This window comes from Psittacula echo (genome assembly GCF_963264785.1).
Source record: "Psittacula echo genome assembly, chromosome: 1".
Taxonomy (NCBI): Eukaryota; Metazoa; Chordata; class Aves; order Psittaciformes; family Psittacidae; genus Psittacula; species Psittacula echo.
In genome coordinates, this window is record NC_137735.1 from 116,481,457 (window position 1) to 116,498,051 (window position 16,595).

The 16,595-nt window shown below is 42.6% G+C and overlaps 1 protein-coding gene across 1 annotated transcript in view; it reads right to left on the reverse strand.

The window, feature by feature from the left end:
* The window catches only part of PLXNC1 (plexin C1), a gene marked incomplete at its 5' end in the record, with an annotated part of 69,703 nt that overhangs the window by 1,497 nt on the left and 51,611 nt on the right, over nucleotides 1-16,595 (reverse strand). The window contains 9 exons of the mRNA XM_080619644.1: nucleotides 1,363-1,437; nucleotides 1,517-1,657; nucleotides 3,471-3,618; nucleotides 4,080-4,243; nucleotides 6,047-6,154; nucleotides 6,244-6,275; nucleotides 7,349-7,403; nucleotides 11,142-11,245; nucleotides 12,282-12,459. Of these exons, the coding sequence (XP_080475770.1) occupies nucleotides 1,363-1,437; nucleotides 1,517-1,657; nucleotides 3,471-3,618; nucleotides 4,080-4,243; nucleotides 6,047-6,154; nucleotides 6,244-6,275; nucleotides 7,349-7,403; nucleotides 11,142-11,245; nucleotides 12,282-12,459 (1,005 nt within the window). The remainder of the gene's footprint in view (nucleotides 1-1,362; nucleotides 1,438-1,516; nucleotides 1,658-3,470; nucleotides 3,619-4,079; nucleotides 4,244-6,046; nucleotides 6,155-6,243; nucleotides 6,276-7,348; nucleotides 7,404-11,141; nucleotides 11,246-12,281; nucleotides 12,460-16,595) is intronic.

Here is a 16,595-nt window from a genome sequence, read left to right on the forward strand (position 1 = left end):
CCAGTTTAAGCCTAGAGCAGATCTGCAAATGAAACTTTTATTTCTCTTCCTCTGCCCTATAATCTGAGGGCAAACTGCCTCTTTTCCTCTAACTGGCCCACTTGGCACTGGCCCAGGGATGGGAAGGAGCACTCCTGCTGTCTGGAAACTCTTTACTGGCAACTCTATAAAGTGACTGAGGTCTCAGTGAACTATGAATGAGGTTTAGCTGCTCCAGTCAAAAGCCAGAGGAGGAAGAGCACAGGGAACGGGGTAAGTTTAGCTAGTACTAGCTTCAAAAAAGAAATGAAGGAGCAACAAGTTTAGAAAGTATTCTGAAGTCTCCTCTACCAACAATCTTAATGAGCTCAATAAAGTGTAGTACCACTCTGAGTGTCATTCCAAGCATCTTTTAAGAGGTGAAGATGTGATGCTGAACCCAGATAATTTGAGATGTTAGAGATCTGAACTGCTAAGCTTGCTAATAGGTGACTGAGAGCTGACTGATTATAGTAAGTGCTGATGCTGTGCTGCTGAGCATGAAAGAGAGCAAGGTCTGGTTGCTGGGAGACCCAGACAACCTGCTGGAAGTGGTAATGAGGCTTTCAGGCAACACACCCCAGCTGGCTCTTATCTGCCTCCCTGCGCAGGCACACGCAGCCTCTGTTAAGGATGCTGAGCAAAATGGAGTGGAGAATCCTACCATGCAAAGCAGAGGGCAGGGGTTTGCTTACAAAGCTGCTTAGAGGTAGACTGTGACTAAATGCTTTCAGTTGAGAAAAGATTTGTTAGCAATAGCAAGGACTGGAAGCTGGAGCTTCTTTAAGAGAAAGACCATTAGAGCAGAGCATAAGAGGGCTATGATGGGAAAGGAGCAGACACCTCTTGCTGTAAGGCTGAGCGTGCTCCGCTGAGGTGTTTGTACTGACTGTTAAACTGAGATCCCTGGTGCTACAGTCTCGTCTGATTTCTGAATCTCCAGGGAAATGGAGCGCATGCACAGGGGCTGTGACAGGCGTTAGCAGATACCCTGCAAACACAGTGCAACAGGAAGTCTAGGCTTACCTAGGAACTTTCTCAAAACTGCGGAGAGAATTTTGCTGCTACCATCTCTGTGAAACACACTGTGACTGTAAAGGTGCATTTACAAACTTTTGGCCTGTGACCACCCCGAGAGGTGGGGGCTCCAGCCACTGTGGGGGCTGCTTGGGCCCACACAGCTCAGCTCAGCAGGAGGAGCAGCCTCAGCTGCACCACTGAGGGGCTGTCTCTGGAGTGGTACTCAGTGGCTCACACAGGCCGGCTCTTTGTCAAGCCCAACTTTCAAGCCTGAGGTAGCAAGTTGACATTAAGGGGTCAAGTAAGAATAGGAGACATGCATACCTCCTCATGGTATTTCGCTATGTATCTGTAGATTTCATTCAAGGCCACATTCTCATTAAATTCATTTTCATGTTTCTAAAACAGAAAACAGCTCTGGTCAGATTTTAAAAACCTTACCATGAAAGCAAATGAAGTTGCTGCTTCTCAGCCATACCTTAGATTCCTGAGTTAGAAATTCTTCAACCTCTGAAGTGGTCAGTGGAGGCAGATCCCTGATGGCTTTATAGTATGCTTTTACTTCTTCCTTGTAGTGTGGAATGTCCTTAGCGTAGAGAAGCTTATTTGTTGGTGCTTCCTTAAAAGAAAATATTTGAAGCTTTGTCAGTTTTCACAGCACAGATTTCCTAAGGTTCCACCTCCACACAGTTAATTGCATCTAATTGTGTCTGTTCTCTGTGTGACTCACTTCTCTTTGCAGTGGTTATATGCAAGGAGTCTAAGTTGAAATAAAGATGAACCACAGACACAGGACCTCAGGAATAGCGCATTGTGTTTCATGACAGCTGCCATATAATTATTTCTATTGACATCAGGAGTGATGAACATTTGTCCCTTAGATATATTTGTCATTCTTTCTTCCTCCTCACTGCTCCTCAGACCTGAAAAACTGTGAAAGCTGAACCAAAGCGCTTGAGGCTGACACCTGAATTAACACAGGATACAGCAGTGCTGGGGAAAGTTCCCCTAGGGTAACGTGCTAGATCCTGTCCCAGCGGAGGATCACCTAAAACTCTTTGGTCCCTACTACTCCTTTCACTCAGGGGTTCATGAGCATGGAGAGCTGACTGCAGGCATGCACAGCCAAAGGGGCTGATTTTTTCCCCAGGGCTTCAGCAGCTCAGGTCAGCACAGACCTACCAGTTAGCTTTGGGCTCATCTGAGGAAGTAAGTGCTGATGTTTGTGGTAGGAGCTGGAGCCCCACCTGGAAACCATGTTTTCAGAATGTAAAAGTGGGGGCTGGTAGTTTCCTGTCACTGCTCTAGTTTAAATTCTGGGGAACAGATGACACAGCCATGTGATACCCTGTCACTACTGTTTCCACTATGTGATGAAATGATTTAAATATTTGTTTTCTAAGTGTCTACAGGCTTTTAAGGTAAAAGGCTAAAAATCATGAAAGTAAATACATTTTAGTACTAAAAAGCCACAGGATGTTTACTGCATTGCAAACCTTTATGAGGTTTCAGCATCCCTTTATAAATGGCTAACGGGAACTGTTGTATCAACAGTACTTCACAATGGATGTTCAGCACAAACTTAACAGAGCATGCTCATTTGCAGCTTTTGCATTAAGTGATGTGATTAGTTTTAATTCATTACACTTCACTCCTAAAGTAAGATAAATACACGCATTATTTGTTATTTAACAGATGAGCAGTTGGTTCAGATCACACACGAAATCAGTCCATTTTTATATACATATTTTTAGGCTAAAAAAAATCTCTAGCCTGTATTTCTTCATAGCATGAGCCTGAACAAATGCTTCCTGCTGTGGTCCGAAGAAAAGGAAAATACCCTTGGGAAAAATGAAGTATTTCTGACCCCCGGAGTTCTGGACAATGTACTGAAGAGCTTCTGAATGTAAGATTTCTGGACTTGTTACTCCAGCAAATAATTTTGCATCTAAAAAGGGAGCAGCTAATACATGTGAAAGGAACTGTTTCAAACTTCAGAGCTCTTTCAAGTATTCTTACAGTTGCCAGGAGCTTACTATGTGTGCTTCCTGCACACTGGTGTGCAGCAGACAAAATTTGGACTAATCAAATAATGTTAATACTTCCTAGACATTTGCTTAAAAATTCTTTAAAAATTCATTAAGATCTTCCCATTTCCACCCTCTTCCACATATTCTATAAACACACTGTGCAGAAACTAACTGTAGAGAAGACAAGCAGCAGTTAACTATACATAAGGCATTCTAGTAGCTCTATCTGTTCACTCCAGTGAATTCTTCAAAGTCTTATGAGAAGGAGCAACAAAGAATGGAAACCCAGCTTAAACCAGACAATTCTGCCCCCAGTGTCAGCAGATCCATCTCCTAAATCATTATACAGTTGAAAAAGACATTGATTGAGAAGTCAGCAAAAGAATGGTAGGGCAGCATTACCTTCCCCAGTGTCTGTTCAGCTAGAGAAAAGGCATCCATGAAAGCCTGTGCGATTACAGACAAACAGCCATCTATATGTGAAGTCTTCTTAATATCAAAGACAAACTGGGGATTCTTCAGTATATTCACCCAGAAGCGAAGAGGAAGACTAGACAGAGAAAGAACAAGCATGTTTAAAATTAACCACTCAGGTAACACAGCTGCTTTAAAATGGTGTTTTAATTACACTGCACTCATGGAAAGAAGCACATTTCTGGTCTTCCTATTCATGTTAAAAAATGGGATCAGGGAACAAAGGGAGCAGGGAGCACACACACATCAGTCAGTCAGCTTTCCATCTTTAAATAATGCTCTCAACCTGCAAGTACTTCTAAGTGTGAAGTCAGTATGCAGACTGAGAAGCCCTGGAAGCTATGGGGGTTTTTATCGGTGTCCTATCAATATACTAAAATTACTAAAATCAACATACTAAATTTAATGGGATCCACAAAGCCAAACCACACCTTCACCCAGACATGCCAAAAATCTTACTTTTCTGGTGACAGCTGACCTGTTCTACCTTTGCCACTATATTTTCAGAGGGTGCATGCACTCCTGCGTGTATCATACCTGTTGGTTTTCCATATGTGGACCACATCAGGGTCAGTAATTTTTTTGCTCTCAGCCTGAGCATCCAGAAAGTCAAAGAAATACTTGATGGCAACCGGTGCTTTATTGTTGGGTAAACTCCAAATGCTCCTGAAGAGCTTTTCAACAACCGAATGAATTGCAACCTGAAAAGTAACAAAAGGAACAGTGCTATTGTTACAAAAGCGAAGAACTGGATTTCTTGTCTCAGGGCACTGAGCATGCCCCAAGGTAACCACACAGAGAAACTATAATATGCTTGTGGCAAACACCAAGCCCAGGGATTACGGGTAAACAGGAGAGTCAATACCAAAAAAGAAATTACAAATACACCATAATGAGCTGCTTTCACATGTCACACATCCTATCACTTTACCAACATGAGAACTGTGGTGAACTTTGTGATAAATCGTAGGTGGAAGGAATCACTCATTACAACAAAGACATCAACTCTTCAGATGCTGTGGGCACTGTTGCTAAAGGCATTTGGAACTTGTGACTTGAAGTAAAAGGGAGGTGAGCGAAAGTTTAACCAGTTTTCTGGGGCACTGGTCTTCATGGTGCCATCTGTGACACATGTTGAACACATGTGCTCATCAACACTTCACAGCCAAGCGACTGTGGCGCTTGATCTAATTCAGGAATAACGGCTTTGGGTGGCATACAGAGGCACTACTATTAGAGAGAAGAACTGAAAAAATGGGCATTTCTGATCCAGAAGTGAAGCTATTTGGTTCACAAATGCAAGGGTTTGGTTTCTGATGGACTCACTGACATCATCACAGAGTATTTATAAGTAGAGACAAACAAAGCAGAACACTGTTTTGTGGTTTTTTCTTCACATCTGTTCTGAAGCTCAGTCTTCTCTCAGCAAGAAGGATTCAAGTGTACCCCAGGGCCTTGATATGCTACGGGCAAGTTCATTTCATGTTACAAACTGTTCAATTGCTTCTGTGTTCATGTATGGATGAGACAGAGAGAGACATAGCTCTATGCAATTTCATTTAGTGCAGCATGCATCATGGGTGGAATTTCACAGTGAGGATATCACAGCACTGTTGTTTGCAGCATTATTCTACTTTGAAGAATGAAATGATTAATTCAAAACCTTTTAAAAGGGCTGTTTCTTAACAGCCTGATCTTTTCTTTTGTACTCCAGTCTTCCATGGTAAGATATTACTGGTTTACTCCAGCAGTACCTAAGGGTTTATGTTAGTTTTCCACAGCTAATGAGAAATGACCAGTCTGAAATAATGATTGATAGATTTTTAAATGCAAGGCGGCCATAATCACCATCCCTTCTAGCCTCTTGTATCACAGAGCTCTCAGTGTTGTGCACTGATTAATATTTTAACATACTCTTGCAAAGAGTTTTATAACCCTTTTGAGTAAGTCAGAAACTGGAGGCAGTGATCAGAGCTTATTCCTACAAAATGTGTATTGTATAAATAAGGTAATTGTATTACAAATCCTAAGGACCTTGCTTTTAAAATTAATCTAGTCACTTTGGATGCTTGAGACCCTAGAAGACTTAATTTCATGACCAGTATTTTGTGAAACTCAGGTCTTGGAAGTTGTCTCTAAGCTGGGCAAATTCTAGTAGAAAGTCAGGAGACTCATGACTCTAAACTGTCTCTCCAGAAGGGATTGTTCACACCCCATGAGATCCATTGGCAAAATTCATTCTCTATAAGCTCAATAACTATCTTTTTTCTTCTACCTGAGGAGAAAGGTTGTACTTACTGAGCAGGTAGTGTAAGTAGTGGACAGTTTTAGAACTCTAGCATTAGAAACTGTGTCTGTCTTTGCAAATGGTCGCAACTCATATTTAGCACAGTGTTACACGTAGAGGAAGTTGCGTTATTTCTGCTTTAATTTCTATTTCTGTTGGGGCAAGCTAGCCAAGCCTAACATCAGCCCTTCTTCAAATCAAGGCCATTAAAGTTTACCTTGGTTGACAGAAGCTTTGTCAGGTACATTTCTTTCACTTTGAATTTCTGCTTTCCCTTGTGACCTGCTCCTTTCACATCTTTGTTTGCTTCAGAGTCTGGTAAAATCTGTTGTGAAGAGATTAAAGAGATTACACAGATAACAAATACTGCTCAGTATTAAATCCCCCACTTAACAGTGTAATGACTGAACTCACCAAATGACAGTGTTCATCTGAGTAGTCCACATCTAAACAACAGAAAGGAGAGAGTAAACAGGCATTAACGAAACACACAGCTACAAGCTTGTGAATTCTGCTGGGCTCTGGGCTGTTCATGCCAGGATGCCGAGCAAGCAGGCTCAGCATCATGCTTTCCTGCCTGCAGTCTGGGGAAGCCTCTGACAAACACACGTCCTTGCTCACCTCCCCAGTGCCAGCCTGTAGCTCTAACCACTAAGCTAGGGCATCATCATCTGCTGCTGGAGTAAGCTGGCAGCAAATTGCAGCTCCTCTGAAAGGAGGACAACAGAGAGCACACGAGATGACTGCATTGCTTTAGTCTAAGAGTACTTTGTGCAGGCAGGCTGAGGTCAGGCGTGAAAGCAATGGCTGAGAACAGACAGCTCTGTTCTTGCTGAGGGAAAGAGCAATGCCATCTCAGTGACTTGCACCTCAGGGACACATCTCTCCTAACTTTAGATGTCCACTTCAATGGTGAATCACATGCTAGGAGTGTCTGTTTTCCCCAAGGGCTACAGAAAGTCCACCTTCCCCAAGTCACAACTGGGGTGGGAGCAACCAGCATCACAGGGGTAGGTGAGATGAACTGACCCCTTGTAAGCACCCTTTAACTCCTGACATGCTGTTGAGACAGCAGAGTAAAAGCTTTCAGAAACACAACCAGGAGAATAAGGAAAGCTCCAAAACTGTATTTTTCTGTTATGTCTCTGGACAGCACACCGCTGTATCCATGATGCACACCACCAGGCACTGGAGCAGGGCATGTTCCCTGTGTTTGTCTTGTCGGTGCCACCTGTGCTTCCCTGCCCTGCTTTCCTGCCTATGAGTCTATATCTTTAAGTCTTTTAAGATTCATTTGCTGACAACTGTCTTTCTGTCCTTCTTTCCTCTTCCCACTACCCCTGTGCCTGCCACATGCACAGGGCCAGGGTAACATGGCTTTTCATTTGGTTCAGCTGCATCAAAGTACCAGTTTTTTCTGACCTCCTACTGACTAAGATACAACCTGCCGCAGCTCAGCTCTCTGCATTCCCAGCCCATTCTCCGCACAAGATTAAATAAGTTGCAGTTCCTTTGTTACCTGATCGGGTAGTCACCTTCTTTTTAAAGACTTTTATGGTTGCTCCATTTGAAATCTGAAAGCAAAAACCAAACACATCACACTGAAATGGAAGAATTCACGAAGCCCTTGGTTTCATTTCCTCTGTCCCTCAGTCTGTGGCAGCGCAGAGCATGCCAGCCTGCTTCGCCTTCCCCATGGTGTGTGCAGCTCTCAGGAGGCAGCCAGGGCTGCAGTTTGTCAGCCTTACCTGGCAAGGCGTGCAGGCAGCTCTTCCAACAAACCGGCCTCTAACACCTTTCTCTTTCTTTGTTTTTTCTGGTTCAGCCCCCACTTGGACATTTTCATTTTCACATACTGCTTCGTGCTGCTTCTACAGACTGCCCTGATTGAATTCTCTGGCTCCAGAGCAATAGGATCTTACAGGAAAGTGAGGACGGGAGGGGAGCACAAGGATGGTTTCTCCTCTGGCCCCCTTTCTTTCAGCTCAGTCCATTCCCTCCATGCCCTATTTTAGGGTCCAGCCTGGTGCTCCCAGCTATTTTCAAACTCAGCAAAATACTTACGCCCTGTGCACTGTAAGGTGAAGATCTGAATAAAGCTACCTGGTGATTTCTAGGAAAAATCTAACCCCCTCCTTCCCTGACTGTACACTGCTGCCAGGATAGTAACTATTATCTTTAAAAGAAACTGACACGTCACGCTTTTATTATCAGAGTCACGCAAAACCAGCTCCTACTGAGAACTACACCACTGCTCTGCTGTCAAATGCTGAGTTTTGCCAAGTGCTGTGTACTTCCCTCTATAATTACAAAAACAACTGGCCAGTCCTAGCAAGGGATCTCTGCCAAGATAATTTAAGTGTTTTTTAAACCTTGGCAGCCAGCCTGGTGGAAGAAACCAGTTTTAACATTAAGATACTCTATCAAGAGCTGTGTCTCGCGCCAAAGAAATCTGCACTTACACTCGCTCCTGGAAAGCAAATGCAATCTATTTTATAAGTATGACTTTTTGCAGGGTTTCCGTTTATCACAGTGTTCCAAAAGCTCTTTCAGATAACACAGAGTGCTTTAAAACACACTACAAGTGAGAATATGCTCTAAGTCTGGCTTGTGAAGTAACACAAACCCAGAGAGTCTTCCTACATGGTCCCGAAGATAGGTAAACAGGAACACAGCTACCCAGCGGCTCACCCTACCCCACAGCAACGTGGGCAATACGCGCCCTCCACTCCCTCTCCAAGAAGCAGGGGAGAAGCTCGATGCTGAAATGCGTTGGCTCCTGTCCTGAGGGAGACAGGCAGAGCTCAGTGGGAGAACTGTGCTTCCTTCCAGGAACCAGAGGCGTTGGTGCAGTGCAGCCATGATCCCAGCCCCCACTTCAGGTTTTATTTCTGGGATAAATTATGCTCTTGGCATTGAGTGGAGTACGCTTTCCCTTCTTTATCACTCCTGCAGCAGCCATACTTGCTGTTTCTTTCAGTGTGATCCAATTAAATCAAAAAAAAGCCCTTCTTTTCATGTCCTGCTGCCTTTATCACTTTGATGGTGGGCTGCTCCCATGGGCACCTCAAAACATCTTTACTTTGTCAGGTGTGTTACTGAGGGAGAAAAACAGGGAGGGGGGGAGATCTGTTCAGATCCACACAACATGGAGTACTGCTACTTTGCAAAACAGAAGATGTAGTAGTGTGGCTCTACCCCTCTTCCTTGTTCTCCAGGCCTGCTGTCCTCCCTGTAATTCATTTCTTGTCAGTGAGCTCCCGGGATCATTCAGATTTGCTATCTGGGGCTGTGCCTACTCCTGGAACATGCAACGCAGATACAGATTGAGAAATTGACCTCTAACTTGGAAAGCAGATCTGAAAGTGGTTCTCTAGCTCTCTTCTCATGTGGGAAATAGGACATCATGATAATCAGCAACTTTCTTGTCAAGGCTTGTGGTTATTCTCAGGCAAATACTGCAGACCTCATAAATAATCACATCAGTAACCCTACCAGGAGGAAAAAGTTAGAACAAAAGGAGTACATAAGTCAGAGACACACGAAAGTCCAATAAGAGTACAGTGGATTTGTTTCCCCTCAGAAACACTACACAAAAAAGCAAACATCCACTACCTGAACATTTTAAAATCGACATAGAAACTAAGTCTGCTTTTTCCGGAGTGACTGGTGATTCTGGGACCCTTACAGCACACCCCTCATGCCCCAGTGCCTTAGAAAGATTGGAGGGTACTTCCCAGTTTCAAAAACCTGGCTCCTTTCTAACATTTAAGTCTGGTAAACAAAAGGAAAAAAGTCAGGCTTGCCACAAAACTCAAGCACTGTTGAAATGTAAGTTGGAATTTCTTCAGGCAACATTACCACCCTCATACTGTGCATGAAATGCTCCTTTGTCAGGCTAACTGGACACCTTTATGCTCCTTTTTGTATTAATATGCATACATACAAGAAAATAAACTATATATGGTAATGGCTGACACTTGCCACTAAGCCACTGCCTAAAATGTCACCGAGCTTCTGCCTAACATGTTTGTCAGTGTCAGAAAAAGTGAACTGAAATATCTAAGAGACAGATACCCAGCACAATTTCTAGGAGGCAGCTGCTAAGCTATAATTAGTGTAGTTACAGCTTTGCAAGAACAGCTGAGCCTCCAACCTAACTTGCATCTGCCTGCAGAAGCCTCAGACGAAAACAAGGGCTGGTACAAAGATACCCAGGGATGACACTGACCAACTGGAGCAGACCCATTTGCCATTTTTACCCTTTCAACATGGCATGGCATGGCATGAGCTCAGGAAGTGCAGAAAGCTGCCTGGTAAAATCAGGGAGCACTTGCAACAGCTGCCTGTAGTAAAGAGAGGGGGTACTACCACATTAGACAGAAGTTCAAATATCTAATCAGATTCAGATCTACTTTGACCTTTGCTGCAATGTCTTAATTTGTACAGAATCTTTACAAACAGAGTGGAGGAAGTCCCACGTTAATCTATAGACAAGATTCAAGAGAGGCACAGGACAAGCTGTATTTAAGACACTGGATGGTGACTCAGAACACCTGGGTTCACTGCTGCCTCACCGGAAGGTAAGGAAAGCAAAAAATGCCTCCAGAAATCTGTCTGTCAAGCAACTCCAAATGTGCTTGCTCCATCTCTGAGCAGCCCTGTGCTCTGCTCAAGCTACAAACATTCCTGCTAGGAGCCCCTGTTTCTCTCTGTGGATGGCACTGTATTTGCTCACACAGAGAGCAATGTGTTCGAAGCTGGCTCAGGTTTCTCAGCACCATACTGCACTGCGTGTCACACACCTATCAGAAAAACTTCTAACTAAATAAAAATTGACTATGTGTTAAGAGCCAGACTTTCAGATTCAACAACGAGGCACAAAATGTTCACTAAAAGCACTCAGTATGCTAACCTGATTTCTAAAATCTATCTGTAAGCATCAAAATGTGAGGTCCCATATCATCTGAGACCAATCATCTGCTGAACATGTTACCTCAGCCCATCACCCTCTATTTTGACTAGTGTCAGTGGAAACGCCTTAGATGGGCAACGGAAATGCTCAACGGCAGTAACAGTTTACCTGGTATGCTTGAACCAAACAACCCTGCAGCAAGCAAACCTCTGAAAACTAGCAGAGAACATATGACCCATTGGCAAGAAAGTTGTGTGTCACACAGCTCTTTCCTTCTGTGGATGATGCTCAGCTGTTTCTTCAACAGTTTGATCAATCAAGATACTTCTGTGCAGACAGCATTTTGGAGCTGGGGAGAAACTGCTTTTTGATTCATTGGTATGGCTTCCATGCTTACCTCGTAATGACCGATGGTATTTAGCTTTCTTATCCCATCCTCCATCACCTCAGAGGAACCATCAATATCTAACAGTTCTCTTTGCTGCTCCTCAGACACCAGTTCTGCAGTACGACAGCAACAGAAAACAATTACATTCTAATGGCATTCTCACTGCACAGATGTTTGTAAAGAAAAACAACACCTAATTATTTTTGGACCAGTGGCTCCCAACTGAGCTGTTTCTCTCTGTCCTTGTGCTAGGTCACACGAGATTGGTTTTCCACTCCCACACTACAGATTTGTTTTCTGGGATAACAGCCTGGGTGGCTTCCACCACTGGTGCTTCACTTTGTCTTGGTCAAGGCAGAAGTTTTGGAGATGCTTTCATGTGATCTAGCTATTCTGTTGCACAAGTGTGCCTTGGTGTTACGGCCACATTGGGACCAGAAGAAAGGTTTCACAAGCCACTGTACAGACTGTACAAGACTGTTAGATTTCCTGTTGGAGCATGTGGAAGCGGCATGGGGGCAATTTCAGGCTTTTACCTGACCTTGGGCTCTTGAAAACCCAACAAGAAATGATGGCTCAACTGATTTGCTGGAATGGCCTAATTTACTTCTGTAGATACTGTACGTATCCTTGGGAGTCACTTGTGAGCTATTATATAAACCTAATCTGGCTGTAAATAAACTATATTTGCAAGTTCTCCTGATCAAGGGAAACGTAGGCCTGTTGGAAGGAACGGTGGTAGGAGGGATAGCAGGTAGGGACTAAAGTACTTGGTAATCATGACGTGCCATCGTAAGATCTGTCAGTAATGACAGAATTTATCAACCAGCTGTATTGAGGTGGATGGACCACCTTACTTAACCCAGAAAAGGAACATATACATTACATGTATATGTAATATACATGTAAATAACATGTTTGTCAACTGCATACTCAAGTCCTTGCAGAAGCGAAGCAGATGCAGTTCCAGTGTTCTAAGTGGGAGTATAAATGATCTAGTATTTCCCTATAAATTCCTTACAAAAGCTATATTCTGCCTAAACACTAGAAAAAAAGAAATCAAAGCCAACAGTAGCAATTCCTAACAGGAAAACTCCACAGATAGACCAGCGAACACCATGAAAATACAACACAGTGACACTCTCTTACCAAGACCAATTTCATCCAGCTGAAGACCATAGAGAAAGCCATTCTTATTAAGGAACGCCTGAAGGCTCTTCTCCTTGGCTTGGCCAATGGTGTCGCAGTCCAGAACATTAACTTGGATTGTCTGACAGGCATCTCCACTCTCATTTTCTGGGATTTTTTCAAAGATAATGTTCACTGTCTGGAAAAAAACACGTTTGACTTACAGGGAACACGGGAAACTTACAAACTCCTGACAGCAAACCTGAGAGATTTTCAGCATTTTTATTATTTAAGCCAATTCAAATGAAGATTATGAAGGAATTACACAAGGAAGCATTTAGAATTCCTCGTTTCCAAAGGATCAAAGATACACAGTGATGTACTTCCAAAACTGTATTTTGTATTCTGCTTTTGTGCAAATGTATTTCAGTGAATTATCAACAAAATAAGAAAGACAGGAGACCAGGAAAAACTACAATGCATGTTCTAAAAAAAGCAGGTCTTTTATTTAAAATGAGTGCCTTAAAAGCAAAACTCTAAGCAACTACAGATCTGATAGGGTTGCTAAGTAAGTTGTCATGGTAAGCATGATTGATTTTGAGTGGAGAGGAAGCAGTGCTGAAATGCATATTTACACCAGCAGATTATGCGGAGTGCCTTGTATCGTGCAAAAAAATACACCTCCCTTGGAGACATTAGTGTCTGCATACAGCCGTGTCTCTAGAGGCAGCAGGGATAGGGCTACTGCAGAAGCAGAAGGCAAGGGAAAGCAAGCTGCAGCAGACAGAACCCAAAGTGGTCGAGATCTGCATCAAAAAGTGTGATTTATTCTGTTAGTTATTGCTGCAGGTCAAACACCCACACAACCTCTGCAGTTACAACACCCCTGCCCTTTAGCTCACAGCTGCTCTTAGCTGGGGGACAACTCATCTGCTAGGCTGCTTACAAGGTGAGTATGGGCTAGAGGAAGGTGCCAATGAGTCTGTGTGACCATCTCCAGGGAATGTTTTCAGTCAGGTCGTATTTCAGGTCAGACCAGGCAGACCAAATGCCAAAAGGCAGGGGAAAACAGAACTGCCAGTGCAGAGCATTGGTAATCATCATTTGCAGTGCCACAGCCTGCTCCTTGCAGGAAATCACCGTTCAGCTACAGAGATACTGCTGGAGGTGTCTTGGGACAGAATTAAAACAAGTGTTTTAGGTGCCTTCACTTGACTGCAAGAAGCACAGGAAAATCTACATACTCAAACCATTGTGGCTGTTGGATACTTCTGGTATAATCCGTATCTTTTGAGTGAAATGGGAGGACTGCAGGTGTGACTCAGTGAAGGAGTGATTGTTAAAAGAGGAAGCAATTTAAACATGTTTTTTTCCCTGCTGTCATGTGAAGGAAAGAATTCCTGTGCAGGTTGCTGCAGGGAAAACTTTTCTCTCTTCTTAGAAAAATGGGTAGTTATTAATAGTTGTAAAATGCTATTTTCTGCTTTACTACCCAGCAAAAGAGGAAACTACACCACACTGGTGGTGAAAAAAAGTAGTCCAATGAGACATAAACTAACTTTACGGTTTCTGCAGAAGCAAAATGAGTATTAAAAACAGGGTTGCAAAATGATGAAGATCAGGGTTTAATAAAGACTATAGGATGTAACTGAAGTAACAGAGAATAACTTAATCAGGGCACCAAGATGTTTAATTGTGGAGAAAATGAGTCCATGGAAAGGACAGATGGAACAGAAGAAGAAGATATGTGGGAATGGTGCCTGCACAAGGAGAAGCAGACTGGATGCCATGCCTCAGGTTGGGATTTCATGCGGAAAATTACTAAAAAATATATTGGAACAGGAATGAGGGAGTCATGCTTGGTTAGGCCCACACACCAACTGAACAGACAGCAGTCCTGCCCTTGACTTTGACTGCCCTGAGGTCACGGTCTTCCAGTACAAAAATGTGGACAGGGACCAACTGCATTTTGTCTTTGAAAAACTCATTTTAGCCAAAGTCCTTGTCTCTGCTAGTCTCCAAACTGATCTTTCTGGAGTAGCTACTCACACTTTAACTGACGTTGAACTGTCTTTACATCCTTGGAAGCATTCCTTCCTTTAGTTGATCCTTTCCTTCTAACATTATTCCTACACTGCAATATTCATGTAACTGCTTAATTTCCTCTTCCTTTCAGACTGTCGAGAGAAACTGTCTTTTTTTTCTGCTGCATCTCCTTTTCAGCACATGCTCTCACAGAGATCGCACATAAATGTGCTGCCTCTTCAGTTATTAGCATGTGACAATCCTCCCGTCCTCACTCAACTCACTGTAGGATGACAGGACTGTAAAAAGAGAGCAGCAGTCCTTTATGCAGGTGGAATACTAGTCATTTATGAATTCCTTAATGAAAAGTATCCACAATGTGAGGATAATGACAACACTTTACCACTCAAAGAAGTGGTCAGATGGGAAGAAATATTTAAACACATAAAAGTCTCTAAACCAAGAGAGACAGTTGTGCTGATATGATTTCCTGCAGAAATTAATCTTAAGTGATGTAGCAATTGATGAGAAGCTAGGACAGCCAATTATTATTAAGTCTTCCCTCTGTAGCTGAAGTTTTCATAAATCAGATTTAACCTGTCTGACAGCACAATCCTGACTTTGGAAACCGTTAATCAGAACCTGACAGTCACAATCACTGCATTTAGACACACAGTGTAGCACTGGAAAAAGAATCAGAAATTACTGTAGAATTATGAAAGCCCTTTTATGATCAGCTCTGAAGGTCAGAAAACACTTAAGAGGAATGACAGGAGGACACATGGAAGTCACGAGGAAACATCATCAGGCCTTTTTTTGAGCTCTCTCACTTTGCAAAGGAAATGAACATACAAGTCAACTTAGGGGAAGATTCAGGAGGAAATTATAGGACGTGTAGTTCAACCCAGTAATATCTCGAGTTGAGACTATGCACTAGAATTAGTGATTAGCAACACAAAGTCACAGTGCTCTTCAGCAAAGGCTTAAAACAGGTTGCAAGAATTGTTAAAGGCTACTCAAGGAGCACCAGGCAAGCATCTGCAACTACTTGTATAGGAACAGTCTTGGAATCTAGGTAAAAGACAGGAGCAAATTTGAAAAAGCATGTTTTTCACTCTTGCAGTGGCAGAAATAATGACATCTGAAGCCAATGCTTACAGATGGTTTTTCAGATTTTTAGTTTTCTTGAAAATTAATTTCAAACAATGATTTATTTAGTAAAGCTATTAATAACCATAGAAGATAAATAAATGAGATGTGGTTTAATAAAGAAATGTGATAATGCCGTATTTTTTTCCAAGAAAAATCATCTGGGATATTCAAGGGCTCTTACTCATTACCCTGTTCTCTGTTTAGCTGTGCATGTGAACAAAGCAGATTTCCATGTATCAGACAGACTCAAAAAACAAGAAAAACTTTTGAATAGTAAAAGTTAGAGAATTTTAGGTGAAAGAGACAGCACTATGATGTAGAGCACAATGAAACTGCCTTAAACCTACTCCCGTCTCCTAGACTATGAAATACAATGAACAGGAAAAATCAGATTGATTTTATGATCCTTCTGTAGCAGCCAGAACAGAACACTTAGCCATAAAGAGGTTATAGAACAGCTAACAAATTGGCATGAGAAAAAAGTTAACACGAGTTAAATGTAGGCTAGATAGGGCCTATGCAAAGCAGGAGTTGTATTCTCAATGCTATCATGCAATACTCAATCTGTATCTAATTCAGAAGACTCTCCCGGAGCCAACATCTGCACTGCCAGCTTCCTAGCGAGGGCTGTTGTCTCATTTTCTGCTGATGAAAATCCCCATATGTCACATGCTCCTAGTAGCTTCTCTATCTCTCACAAAGCATGCCTAATAATACCACAACCATGGCGTCTTACTAGGAAATTGGGTTCCCTGTCTCTGCTTTACTCCCGTACAGCCCTCCCACTTCTTTTAACATCCTTCTTTTAACTCATAAAGCAGCTGCACACTTTAAACAACCTTCCACCACGTGGCTTTGCTTCACTTTCAATAAAAGGCTGTTGGTGAATAGGTGAATTAGATAATTTCTTCCCATCTAAGATGCAAACTCATTTCAGCAAAGAATTCCACAGCTCCAATCCCTTTTTTTAAAATAAGCAGTGACTATTCAAACAAATGCCAAAGCTCCAAGTCTACCAAATGAAGAAGTCTCCCCTGGTTTTCCACAGGAGAGATACCACTGAGAACTTCTCCCATGGCAGGCTGGCATTGTACAGCGTTTCTATTTAAAATGAAACACTTTAGTGAAAGGCTAACACTCAGCTGTGCACTGCACTTC